At 44.0% G+C, this 12,936-nt stretch overlaps 1 protein-coding gene across 7 annotated transcripts in view; it reads right to left on the bottom strand.

Annotated features, from left to right (window-relative positions):
* Nucleotides 1–12,936, bottom strand: part of ANAPC1 (anaphase promoting complex subunit 1) — a 66,174-nt gene that overhangs the window by 35,702 nt on the left and 17,536 nt on the right. For 6 of the 7 annotated variants that reach the window (XM_077814242.1, XM_077814244.1, XM_077814245.1 and 3 more), the window contains 10 exons: nt 9,811–9,906; nt 9,225–9,315; nt 9,056–9,121; nt 7,965–8,102; nt 5,917–6,057; nt 5,480–5,540; nt 4,695–4,882; nt 3,732–3,806; nt 1,842–2,107; nt 517–608 (listed from right to left, as the gene is read on the bottom strand). In XM_077814242.1, the coding sequence (XP_077670368.1) occupies nt 517–608; nt 1,842–2,107; nt 3,732–3,806; nt 4,695–4,882; nt 5,480–5,540; nt 5,917–6,057; nt 7,965–8,102; nt 9,056–9,121; nt 9,225–9,315; nt 9,811–9,906 (1,214 nt within the window). The remainder of the gene's footprint in view (nt 1–516; nt 609–1,841; nt 2,108–3,731; nt 3,807–4,694; nt 4,883–5,479; nt 5,541–5,916; nt 6,058–7,964; nt 8,103–9,055; nt 9,122–9,224; nt 9,316–9,810; nt 9,907–12,936) is intronic. The other variant, XM_077814247.1, reaches the window with a different exon arrangement.

Genomic DNA, 12,936 nt, shown 5'->3' with positions numbered 1-12,936 from the left:
ACGCCTGAAAGGACAATTTATAGGGAAGAGAAGGTAATTCAGTCCCAAGTCTTTGAGCCCTCTGCTAGACCACAAGGGTGCCAGCCAGTGTCCACTGTGGCAGAGCTCTGGTGATATGGTCCATTGGCCACTGGCCTGAAATTGTCAGTCATCAACTGGTTGTAATTTCAACTCACTACCACGCTGAGGCAGGCAGAAATACTGACAAAATGGGGCTGTGAAGGCACCAACACAACAAACATCAGTAGTGAGCACACAAGGGTAAAAAAAAAAAAAATCAGACTATTGGACTGATATTTACCTCGTATCTGTCTCCAGTCCCTCTAACAAATCAGAACAAAATACAACTGCAAGGCACTTGACAAGCACTGGAAAACTGAAATGCTCTGGTTTTGCATTATATGAGTAATGTCACTTTCAGTTGTGGTAAGAACAGTTACCAGAAGTAATTGTACAGTTTACAGAGACACTTCTCTCATTTACACGTGACTCCTCAGCAATCACCCTGAAACTCACCTTGATCGATTATGCATGTCTGCTTGGAGGTCTTTACAAGTGCAGGATACTCTCTGTAGTAATAATCTATATATGCTTCTAATTTTAAGTCCCTAAAGTGAAAGAGATGAGAAAAGGCAGCTAGAAGATGAAAAACATTGCTTGTGCCTCCGATTTATGAACTTCGACTGTTGAGTGTTTTCTTGTTGAACGTGTCTGGGATAAGTATACTGGGCATGAGGAGCAATGTGCTCTCTTTCCTTTCCTATCTAACCATTCCCCTGACACACATCTCCCCTTCCCCCACACACCAACTTGGGATTTTAGGCTTTTCTGAATGAGATTCTGTGGCCATGGGCTGCTCTTCCCCACAATCTTCACCACCAATACTAATCTTAGTGGCCTAACTCCTCTGTCCCTGCAGCTTATGCTAAGTATTACTGGCAATTAGTTGTTAAGGCCAAACACACTGGGCTTGGCTCTCTGTACAAAATTCAGACAGTTTTTCCCCTGTGGGATTTGTTGGGTTGTGGGATGAGCTTGGACTATTTTTTGGGTTGCAGACCAACGACATTTGAGAACCATTAATCTAGAGAGAAGAATGGTTTAAACAGAGAACTGGAATCCAAGAACCTCTGAGTTCCATCCTGGTTGTGAGATGGACCCCCTTCTGGTGCTTTGGACAAGTCATTTAAGAACGCTTCCTCAGTTTCCCCCATTCTGTAAAATGGGACTAATGGGGTGTATCTGAATGCTAGCTCTAAGAGGCATTCACTACAGCTAAACATTTTTTGACCCAGGAAGTTCTTGGACACGAACACACTTTCTCTGCTTGCTGAAATTTGTGAAGTTTGCTTAGTAAGGAGAAGGTTTAAGGCTGACTTGATCACAGTCCGTAAGTACCTACAAGGGGAACAAATATTTAATAATGGGCTCTTCAATTTAGCAGGCAAAGATATAACACCCTCCAATGGCTGGAAGTTCAAGCTAGACAAATTCACAACGGAAGTAAGGCACCAACTTTTAATGGTGAGAGTAATTGGCACAATTTATCAAGGGTCGTGGTAGATTCTGCATCACTGAAAAGTTTTACCTCAAGATTGGATGTTTTTCCTAAAAGCTCTGCTCTAGGAATTGCTCTGGGGCAGTTCTCTGGCCTGTGTTATGAGGAGGTCAGACTAGATGATCGCAGTGGTCCCTTCTGGCCTTGGAATCTATGAATTTATGCTCCACTTTAAAGCTTATTCCCAAATTCACTCTCAAAAATAAGGTACGCATGTCATAAAGAGACACTGTGCAGTATATGACAGCTTGAGTTAATTTCTGTGACTTATTACTGGAAGTACCTTGCCAGCTGAACGAGCAGTACAACAAGCGAACGAATGCCTTCTCCCATCAGGCTGTTCAATTTAAGCTCCTCATAGATCAGATGAAGCACAAAGAAAATAGCAGGAATGTGGGTGAAGAGAAGAGTTGAGGAATCCAAGCTGAGGCTGGGTGAAAAGTCATCTTTTGGAAATGAGGTTTCCAATGGATCCAACCGCAAGGCTCTGGCCAGAGGGTGAGATTCAAGGTTTCTATGGTAGTCCGAATTGAGCAGATACTCCCAGTCCTTAGACAAACAAAGAGAAGGATGTATAGGTCCCTAAATATATCCTCTCTCTCCAAGAGTCCTGAACTGTGATTGATTTCACTGAATATTGGCAGGGGTGGGGAGGGAATCATGTAAAATACATCAATTTACAACAGAACTGTTCAAAGTGACATGATCTATAGCAAACATGAACGACCATCATGAACACGCCAAGCTACTTGGCAGAGAGACGCACACATAATTCCGAATTGTTGAAGAGGCTGGCAATTCTCCCAGTGAGCTGGGACCTACAGACCACCCAGCTCTCAGTCATTTCTGCGATTAATTACAAAAGCTACTAACAGTTCTCAGGCTCTACTATAGAAAATCCACTCGCTGCTACATTCTCTGCGCCATACAGTACATCATGACGTAATGCTGCAAAAGGTAGAATAGCATGCAAGGCGCCACTATCCACCCTGAAAAGTCTGTCCAAAGACAATAATCAGAAAAATCCAGATGTCAGCATTTGGAATCTCTCTCTTCCCTATTCCAACACTTGGTTATTTTAATTAACAGATCTAGAGTAATCAGATTCCCCCTGTCCCCCATCCACCATTCTGCCCAACAACAGTGCCAGCCTTGATGTCTCATTTGTCCCACTTTCTTCCGCACTGTCCCTAGATATGGACCATGCTTCCTGAGCTGGTCCACAAAACTACTCCCTTCTATTTTAAACTCCTCTTGAAGGTCCACTTCTCCAGTAGACCTATGAGAAACTTGCCAATTATGCCTTCTGCCAATAAAATAAAAAATAAAATACAGCGTCTTTGCTCCAACACACTCTGCACAAGCCTTTACCAACTGCTTATCTTACTGACATGGCATCATCCTTCAGTGCCTACCCCCTCAGCTGCCTTATTACATCACTCATGGTGTCAAAGGTCACTCAGTTAGGTCCCTGATCCTGCAGTTTGTACTATGCAGGCAGAACATTGTACCCACATGGACCCTCACTGAAATAGTTAGGACTTTATCCAACGGCACAGAACATGTTACAGGATTGAGGCCTTAGTTTGTACACTTCTTGGCATGTTTTCCTTCTGTGCTGGAAGATGCCCAGGACACCTTTGGCTGATGATTAAATAATAATAAAGCAGCTGAGGCGTTAGGCTGTAAAGAACTTTTGTTTCTGTTTCGGCAGAAACTAGCTGCTTCAGCCTGAACTCTTTACCAAAATCCACAACAATACGTGCAGTTTATGAGCTGGGGAATTTTATACTGCTGGCTTGTTAAAATGTACTGAGCAGACAGAGATGGGATAGACTATTAGTAAAGGAACAGCGCATCTTGGGAAGATTTCACATGTGCTTGGGAGCAATATTTGGGCTTGCTGCTGGAATGAAGTGTGAATCAAATATGAACGACTACTTATATGTTGGTACGTCTGAGATGATTCACCCTAGTCAGGGACACACTGTGCTAGACACTGCACAGACAGCTGATGACAGTGCTTCCTCCAAAAACTTACAATCCCACACAAACCCCAGTTGAAAGTAGCCAGAGTTTGCTTCCTCTGATCTGCCTGCATTTTAAAGGTATGATCTTTTATTCAATTGGTAACCTGCTTTTATTTTTAGTAAATGCTGACTCCATCTCTTACTTCGTCTGATCCTGTCTCAGAAGGTCTAGCCTTCTTGGGAGCAATGACAGGGGAAAGGGATCCTTCCAAATCAAGCTGCAAGAAATAAAAGGGAAAAATTAACTATTGTAAAACCCCTGAAATTACATACATGAATCACCAACAAGAACTAAAGGTGAAACGTAATGTCTGCACCAAAGTTAAGTATTGTTTCTTGGCATAGCATTAAAAATGACATCCTTTACTTTCCCATAAAATCACATACAACAAAGAAGGGAGGCCAATTATCTACGTACAGAAGTCACAAGTGCATTTGGTTTGCGAATTTCATATTCTGACTGGCTAATTTTTAGTGTTTTGGAAGGAAAGAGAAATGCTGATATTAGTGCTGGGCGAATGCATGGCTGTGGTGTGTGCCCCTGGAGTTTGCTTTCCGTAAACATACTAGCAAATGAATGTTCTGGCAGGAAGGTCCACGGACACGGAAAGCTAGCGGAATGCTCCCAAGCATTACAAGAATCTGCACCACAAATCCTGTTTTTAAAGGTGTAGGCATCCACTTGGAGAACGGAACTATGAAGTGTCACCTGTGTATTCTATCAAATCAGCATGAATATTAGCTACTTGCAACGGAGAACCGTCACACTTTGAAAGCAGCAGCATCAGTGGTGAAAGGGAGCCTATTATCCTCATAGGCTATTGTTTATATGTGGCCTAGGTACCAGCATGATGGGCACACAATAAAAGTCACAGACACAAAATACAGTAAGAATGTGTATCTGTTTTTAAAAAAAGGTACATTTGGAAAAGTTCATTTTATAATTCAGAGATGCCTTGTTTAAAATAGATTAAGGCATGCCTGCTGCTGAACTGAATGTATTTGGATAAACATCTTGAACTTTGTGAAATGATTAAGTATGCAAACAATTAACTAATACTAATATAAGCCTAGAAAACAAACTACAAAGTTGTGCGTTTACTTACACTACGCGTCCATGCCAATCTGTCAGTATTGTAACCCATCATATTCATGAGGCAGGTTACAAATAAACTCCACTCAGAGTGATAACTTGGTCCTCCAGGAGCATTGTAAGCATTATACCACTTGACAAGCATTTGTACAGCAATTTCTTTGGGCAGGATAGACTTAATTCCTTGTAAACATCTTTTCACTGTTTTGGGGGGAAAAGAAAATGTTTATACTATTTTGTCACATCCACGCTTGTAGAATGGAGCCATGTCCATGACTCCACAATTACTGTTGTAAACCCATTTCAAGCCCTACCTCTGGCCCTCTTATAACTCTGTCAAAAAAAAGACCCACACACAGTTCAGCTCCCCCCATCTATTGGCCTGAAAATTCCCATGCATAATCTCAAACCAAAGGAAAATTGCTTCAAACTGCAAAGCAATCAGCCACTGTTCAGTTTTAGGACACTGGAAATGTAATTCTAAAAATTTTTTTTGCAACTTCCCTTTTTGCCCACTCCTAAAGCTGTGTTAACAGATCAAATTTCTCATGCTTTTACTCCTTAAATAACAGTGCACACACTTCTTTTAGGCCAGTTTGTCCCCAATTTACCAGAGAATACTACTGGTTCTGAATCAGTGAACCTACAGAGCATAGCTAGATATAGGTCAGCAAGTCTGCAGCTGATCACATGAACTTACAGCATTAGGTGCCGCATCATCAGGGCTCAAATATCAAACTTCACAGCTGTATAATGAAGTGTGCAGTTATGCTTTATGGGTTGGATTCTGTTCCTTACCTAGCTCTGAGGTGGCAATTTCAGGAATGGTAATCCTAACCATCGAGCTATTGCTGAGTTCCTGATAAAAAAAATAAATAAAATTGAAGTCAAATTGTGAGGGGCATCTTCAGATAAAACCAAGATCATAGTCCATCTATACAGGAAGCTTTGTACATTAAAAACTTATCCATAACACAGAGCTTTTTACTAAGCTTGAGACTTTCAAAGTCTGTGGGAGAGAACTGTTGGGCTTATAGGTACTCAAATTCCTGTAAGTGATAAGAGGCAATTTTCCTGAAAAGGACATTCTATAGGGTATGGATGTGCACTGAGCATGTGGAAGTGCAACATCTGTGAGTCAGAAGCTCTTTGGAGAGCTTACTACATGGGAGAAACGAGGGCTCATTATACTTGGCTCGCCCTGTTTCAGAAACAATCCACAGGAAAACACCTACCAGAGTTACTCTGTTGTGAACAGGGTCTCGCACAGAGTGAATGAAAGTTCCAAGTTGTTGGAAAGTACAATCATCAATGTAAGAGGAGTCATGAAGTTTGGAAGAATCCCTCAACTCTGGAACTGGAGACAATAGCACTCCCTGCAAAGTGATAAAACAATAGTTAAAAGCTGAAATTGTGGGTGGGTGAGTTAATAAATCTGGGCTCTGCATATTCTGAAACCAATCCTCATCCTTCAATTTTAGGGTTTCCAGTAAGACACTAATGACTAGGTGTGACGCTAGCAGACCAAGCGCCAGCTCATGCCTGTCTCACTTGAACACTGACTAACACATAGCTGGAATCCATCTGGCTCACCTGTCTGTTAGAATTGTTTAAAACAGATATTAGAATTATAAGAATGTGTGTCGTGTTCAGATTCTATTGAATGCTTGTGAGTTGCTGCCAGCATTAATCTCACTTATAACATCTGTATCCCATATTGTAAGGTAATATTTAAGTGAGTCTCTCTGACTCTGTAAATATCCAGGCAGAAGAGAGACATTGATTAGTGTGAAAGGCTGATCTTCAAAAGAAGGTGTTATACACTTCCCAACAGGGAAAATCCATTGACAACAGATGGACTATTGTGGGATGTTAAAGAGAGCAAAAGATATTTGTTGTGGATTATAGAGGCCTCTATTACCTTTTGAAGCTTAAGATTTTAATTTGTGTATCTATCTTTACCCTGTAAATCTCTAAAGTCCTTTTCCTATTTAATAAATCTGTACATAGTTTACTATAGGATTGGCTATAAGCATTGACTTCAGTGTGAGATCTACAGTGCAATTGACCTGGGGTTGGTGACTGGTCCTTTGGGATTGAGAGTAACCTGAAGGCTGTGATCCTTGGCATAAGGGACCATCTAACACACAGGTAGGCTCACTTGGGTGGCGAGCCAGATCGAAGTACCCAAGGGGACCGTGTCTGACTCCATGTTAAGGCTATTATAGTGCCTGAGGAGTCTATGCTTATTAACTGGCTGGTGAAATCTAGGAACAGAACTCGCAGCCAATTTGGGGTTTGTGCCCTGCTTCCTACGAATGGGTGCTCATGCTTCTGAATCGCTGCAGACTGCATTACACTAGGTTTTGAGAGAGACATGAGTTTTAAATGACATTGTCAGCTACTGAAAGAGAGTCGTGCCACGTCCCTCGTCTCCTACACTACCACACAACACGCATCTCCATTTTGATCGATTTACACGGACACGCATCAGCAGTGACACGCTGAATGTGGCAGAGGAGTAAGGGACCACATGAGTGAGCCGAGCACACTGAAGAGTGAGGGCTAGCAGACTTAGGTGTCAAGGGCAAAGGATGAAAGTGGGGATTGCGCTGCAGGAGATGGACGGGAGAAGATGAGCAGCAAGGAGTCCCTCTGTGACAAGCTGTCAGAGGCTCCTCAGAACAGAGATCTTCTCTGACACACCACGAGGGGTTCAGCCCAGTGGCTCTTCTCTCTTCCCCCACAAGCATAAAACCCATTTCCTCCCCATGCTCTCAGGGGGCGGGTGATTCGGCAGGGGGCTTCAGTGGGTTTCAGCTATAGGAATTGTGGCAAGGGGCTGGGGGAGTAAGTGGAGTTTAAGCTGGGGGGACTGAGTGGGAGAAGCACAATCACAGGCTCAATCTCCCTGTTCTCACGACATCCCCATTCACTCCCCAGCAGCACTCACAGCCCACCTCACACCCAGCCTGTGGCCCTGTCTGGACTACAGAGTTCCTTCCTTTGCCTAGCTCTGTCGGTCAGGGGTGTGGAGAGATCTGATCCCTGACCGACAGAGCTAAGGTGGCAGAGGCCCTAACGCAGGTATGCCAGCAGAACTGCACTGTTATGGGTATGGCTTGTTTCGTTGGAGGGGGCGGGGAGATGCAGGGAATGAGCTATACCCAAAAATGTGTAATGGGGCCTAGTCCAGCAGAAAAAAGACTCCGGCGCTCAGTGACATCATGGCTTTTGAAAGCCTATAACAAACTCTTTCAATAAAACAGTTTGCTTCTCTCACCTCCTCTAAGGGCCCTAGGTGCTTATTCAAAGGCTTGGAAGGAGTATTCAGGCTATCCAGAGGGGTGCTCGGCCGAGGCATTTGGTTCGACATTGTCAGTGATGGTGCTGGCAGGCCAGGAATAAAAACCTTCCCTACCTTTTTATGAAAAGAAATGGTGAGTTTTAACATGCAGACTCCTCTAACACACATAGGTCAATGGCAGAAGCAGCAGCAGTTATTAATACTTCAAAGAAAAAGGTTAAGAAAATTGGGTATATGGTGAAATTCAAACAAACATCAACAGGCAAGTCTAAAGTTGTCCCATTTTAGCTCCTTTTTCCCCAAGCTTTGACACATTACAATATTTTCCAGTCCTACTTCTATACATTTCCACATGCTTACATCATTGCTGCACATTTAAGTCAACCTAAAGTTAGGACAGTTTCAATTTAAAAAGTCTACTTTTAAACGGTATAAAAATATCTAGAAAAATCTGGTTTACGCAGTTTCCAAAGATAAAGCAGAAAGCACATTATGTCTTTCTTAACTTAAAAATAGCTAACCCTATTTTAACTATAAAAGTGCAAATAAGAAAGTACAACGTAACAATAGTCTTTTGCAAAGTAACAAGTTTTGATATTTAAAACCCATTGACACCTCATGAGAGACTGAAAGCTTTTAGCTTTGGAGAACTTCTGCTTATTTCTCATATTTTTAGGATTCTCTTTGTTCTTAATAACTCAAAAGCTGGACATGAAAACCACACATCAAGCAACATTATCTCCAAACCTAATGCTTTTCAAACTGTTCTGTGGTGTCAATAACTCAAGAGCAACATTTCCAGCACTGCAAAAGTCAAATCAGACAGCAGCTCCTGCTTTTGATTAAATTTGATCCGAGGACCTGCCCACCTCCCCAGGAAGTTGATGTCAGAAGTCTCCTAAAATGGCCTAAAGCAGTAACTGTTGTAGCAGCTTACTACATACGAAACACACTTGACATGACACTGGTAACAGAAGTTACAATAGCCCTGTTGTGATATAGGAAATTTCAAACGTGTTTACCTTGGGGTACTAATAATTTTAACTTGACTACATGACGGTACGTACCCGAACCACTCCAGTATACAGCACTAAGTTTCCATTGCCTTCCAGAACCAGCAATGTGTCAATGCTCTACAAATACCAAACAGTGTGTTAAAACATCTCATATTTGAGTAAACACTATATTTAGAAACTGAAAGTACACCAAGGTTCTATATTTAACATACACACTTACCTCTACAGGGGCTGCGTCCTTTGCCTGTATATTGGTAACAGACCCAAAGATCAACTGTGACTTATCGTTACTCTCTTGAAACTTTACACAGCTAAATATTTGGGAGGGGGAAAAAAAAAAGATTCAACCAAAAACGTTATATACCAGAGACTCTCTCCTATGTGGCGTTATGACAGAGGGAGAGGATAGTAAACCAGTGATGTATGGGAACTAATTTTCACAGTGGTATCATTCCCTCCTTTTCAACACAAGATAACACTGTTTCTACAGAATCTCTAATATGAGGAATGCTGGTTTTTCTGCTGCTAATTAACATCATTCAAAGTAAAAATCTTTGTTCAATTACCGAGAACACTTCCAAGGGTCTAGGGTAGGAAAAACAAGCATACCATTGGCAGTACAATGAATTCTTTTTTAATCTTGGCTTTCTTTAAATGCGCAAACTTGGATAGGCTATAGTTGCAAACATTCATGGGACAGAGAGACACATACATCGCATTAATATAACAGATTTCACTATCCCATATCTAGCTAGTTTATTTATTCAGCAATTCACAGGTACCCAGAAAAACCCACACATGCTTACCGCAACTGGAGCTGGGATTCCACTAAAAAGCACAAGAACTTTTGTCCACAAAGGTCAGTTGTAATAAACACTTTTGAGGCTTGGGAATTCTTCTCTCTGTCAATATTGAAACAAGAGGCAGTGATCAGCATAGTGCTTTGGCTCACTGCTCTAGGGTCAGTGGAAGAGTGTTACTGAAGAGAATATTAGGCACAGCAAGCTGCGACACGTGGCTGGACATCAGCCGAACAGTGGACTGGACAGCCAGAGTTTGCCCACCCCAATGTGTGTCACTATTCTAGAAATTAGCATTCCTAGATCCCAACCTGCATGCTCCCTAGTTTTAGGCACTCAGGGCACAGGCTTTACAGGCCAACCCTAGTGTCAGATTTGTTTTATCCTTACTTTACTGTTTGATTCCAAATGTTACTGCTCTACTTAGGTTTCTACCTTTGGGTCATATTTTCTCAAAGGCAGCTGTCCCCCACCAAAAGCCTGCAGTATCTGCATGAAGTCCTCTTTGAAGTGAACAGCACCAATTTCAATCACTTAATAGCATTAGAATTTGTATAGTGACCTCAACAGTAGCGTTGGCATTTGGTGTCAAGCTGGCTAAAGGACTTTAGGAGTTGATCATAATGAAGGATAGTGCTGGTTTCAAAGGGAGGAAAGTTGCCTGGTCAGCGTTGCTTTCGGGTAAAGTTTTCACCTATTACAATGTAAGCGCTGCTGCTACGGTATCTTTGCACATGCCCAGCTGAGTCCCTGGTGATCCTAGCACTGATCACTTCTCATGCGGGCTGGAATAAGCTCCCAGCCACCAGCTGGGCACATGTGCCCCACCACAAACTGTCGATGAATGTCATCCCTCCGAACTGGTGCTGATGGCAAAGGCAATGAGATCCATACACTGATTTTGCTCAAGCAGGAACTGGCCCTGCACTGCCTCTCTTGCACGAGCTGTGATCCAACCCTCTAGAACAGGGGCAGGCAAACTTTTTGGCCCGAGGGCCACATCGGGTTTCCGAAATTGTATGGAGGGATGGTTAGGGGAGGCTGTGCCTCCCCAAACAGCCGGGCAGGGCACAGCCTCCACACCCTATCCAACCCCCCCCTGCTTCTCGTCCCCTGACGCCCCCCCAGGGACCCCTGCCCATCCACACACACCCTGCTCTCCGTCCCCTAACTGCCCCCTGCCGCCCCATCCAACCCGTCCTCTCATTCCTGACTGCCCCCCCCCCCCCCCCAGGACCCCTGCTCCCATTCAACCCCTCTGTTCCCAGTCATCTGACCGCCCTGACCCCTATCCACACCCCCAACCACAACCCCGAACTCCCCTGCCCTCTATCTAACCCCCCCGCCCCCTTACCGTGCTGCTTGGAGCACCGGTGGCTGGTGGCATGGCTGCACCAGGACAGGCAGCTGTGCAGCACAGAGCACCAGGTCAGGCTGGGCTCTGCAGCTGTGCTGCCCCAGGAGCTCACAGTGAGCTGAGGCTGTGTGTGGAGGGGGGAGGCTAGCCTAGCCTCCCGGGCCAGGCGCTCCGGGGCCGGGCAGGAGGGTCCCGCGGGCCGTAGCTTGCCCACCTCTGCTCTAGAACCACAGGATCCCCTCAGGCAGAAAGCTTCAGCCCATGGCTTGGCATTGGCTGCAATGATACCACCATTGGTAATATCTCCACTTCGGGCAGCTCACTCAGTATTCTGCCAAGTGCAACTGCAGCAGCACTCAAAGCCGCTCGTGATGCTGCTGTGACTTTAGCTACTTTCTTTATTTAGCATCTTCACTAATGCTCTAGGAGAAAAAGAGCATGCTGATTACATTCACAGACGATACTGAGAGGCACTGTAAACACCAGAGACAGGAAAATAATAAGAACGTGCCAAGAGATGACAATTATGGTCAGATACTAACAAAATGACATCATTTTATCACTGAGGCATGACTGCCAATAGGAAGGACTAGCTCGCACTCGACCCAATTGGAACATAACTCTCTCGGATGGGTTGCGAGCAGCAGGGATTTGAAACCAGGACTCTATTTCCCCACGCAGGAGAGAGTCATGCCTTCAGATCCAGAGCTCTTGTTCTACTGCTGATAACCCAGCCAGGGTGTCCTGTTACCAGTGGTGGCGCGTAGAGAGATTTCAGCTGCAGCACATCTCAAGCACTTGGGATGAGCTTCCCAGCCAGGGGAGCATGTAACTCACATTTACGCAGCTTGGATCTCTGTCCCCAGACTAGTGGCTGGATCAGATAATGATCAATGACCCAGCTACAGCTTTTGTGCTGACAGACCTGACTCTGAGCTGAAAGACAGTAGAGGCTCATGCTTTTAGGTTCCAGGTTCAATCCCTTTGGCTGATGACCCATCCATGAGCATTTGCATTATACAACTACCATTACCCTTAAGGACCACAAAACTAAGGTCAAGATGTTCCATCTACCACATCAGATGGAGCCGAGACTCCAGAGTTGGAATCCTAGCGGACGCTATCTGTAGAAACTGACGATCTACTACCCCTGTTACCATATACTCAAGATCTATGGTGCCACTCCCATGCACATAGGAATTTACTCATAGTTGGGAGGGAATGCAGCGGCTATTTAACAGCAGACAACAGCTTGGGAGAAAAGTGAAGAATATTTCATCCCCTTCCAACAGGAAGAAGAATTTAGATAGGCAGAATGTAATCACCCAAATCAGAGTTTGGCTAAGACATTGTGGTTAATATGATAACTTGTTTAAAAGAGCCATGGGACCTTTAATGTCTCCAGATGGTAAAGATACAGTTTGATAGCTCATCAAACAGACAGCATCTTCAAAAACAGAGTGCCCCATAACCCATGCCAACGCACTGGTTCAAATACTGACCTCCTGCAAAGAGGGATACCTACTGAACCATCCACACCACTTCTGCAGCACACTGCTACTTGAAGGTCTCACATCAAAGCAGCAATCAGACACAACCCTGCTCAGCTCATTAGATCCAGTGGGACAATAATCCAGTTCAGAAGGCGACAGGATAGAGAGGTTAACATATTGAAAAGTGCCCAGTCCCATTTTCAAAAGTGAGCTGGGCACTTGGGGTAGGTCTATACTTGCAATTGCACATCTGTGGCCGGCCCATGTCAGCTGACTCTGGCT

This window comes from Eretmochelys imbricata, chromosome 3 (assembly GCF_965152235.1).
Source record: "Eretmochelys imbricata isolate rEreImb1 chromosome 3, rEreImb1.hap1, whole genome shotgun sequence".
Classification (NCBI taxonomy): Eukaryota; Metazoa; Chordata; order Testudines; family Cheloniidae; genus Eretmochelys; species Eretmochelys imbricata.
This window is presented reverse-complemented; position numbering and strand designations above follow the sequence as displayed.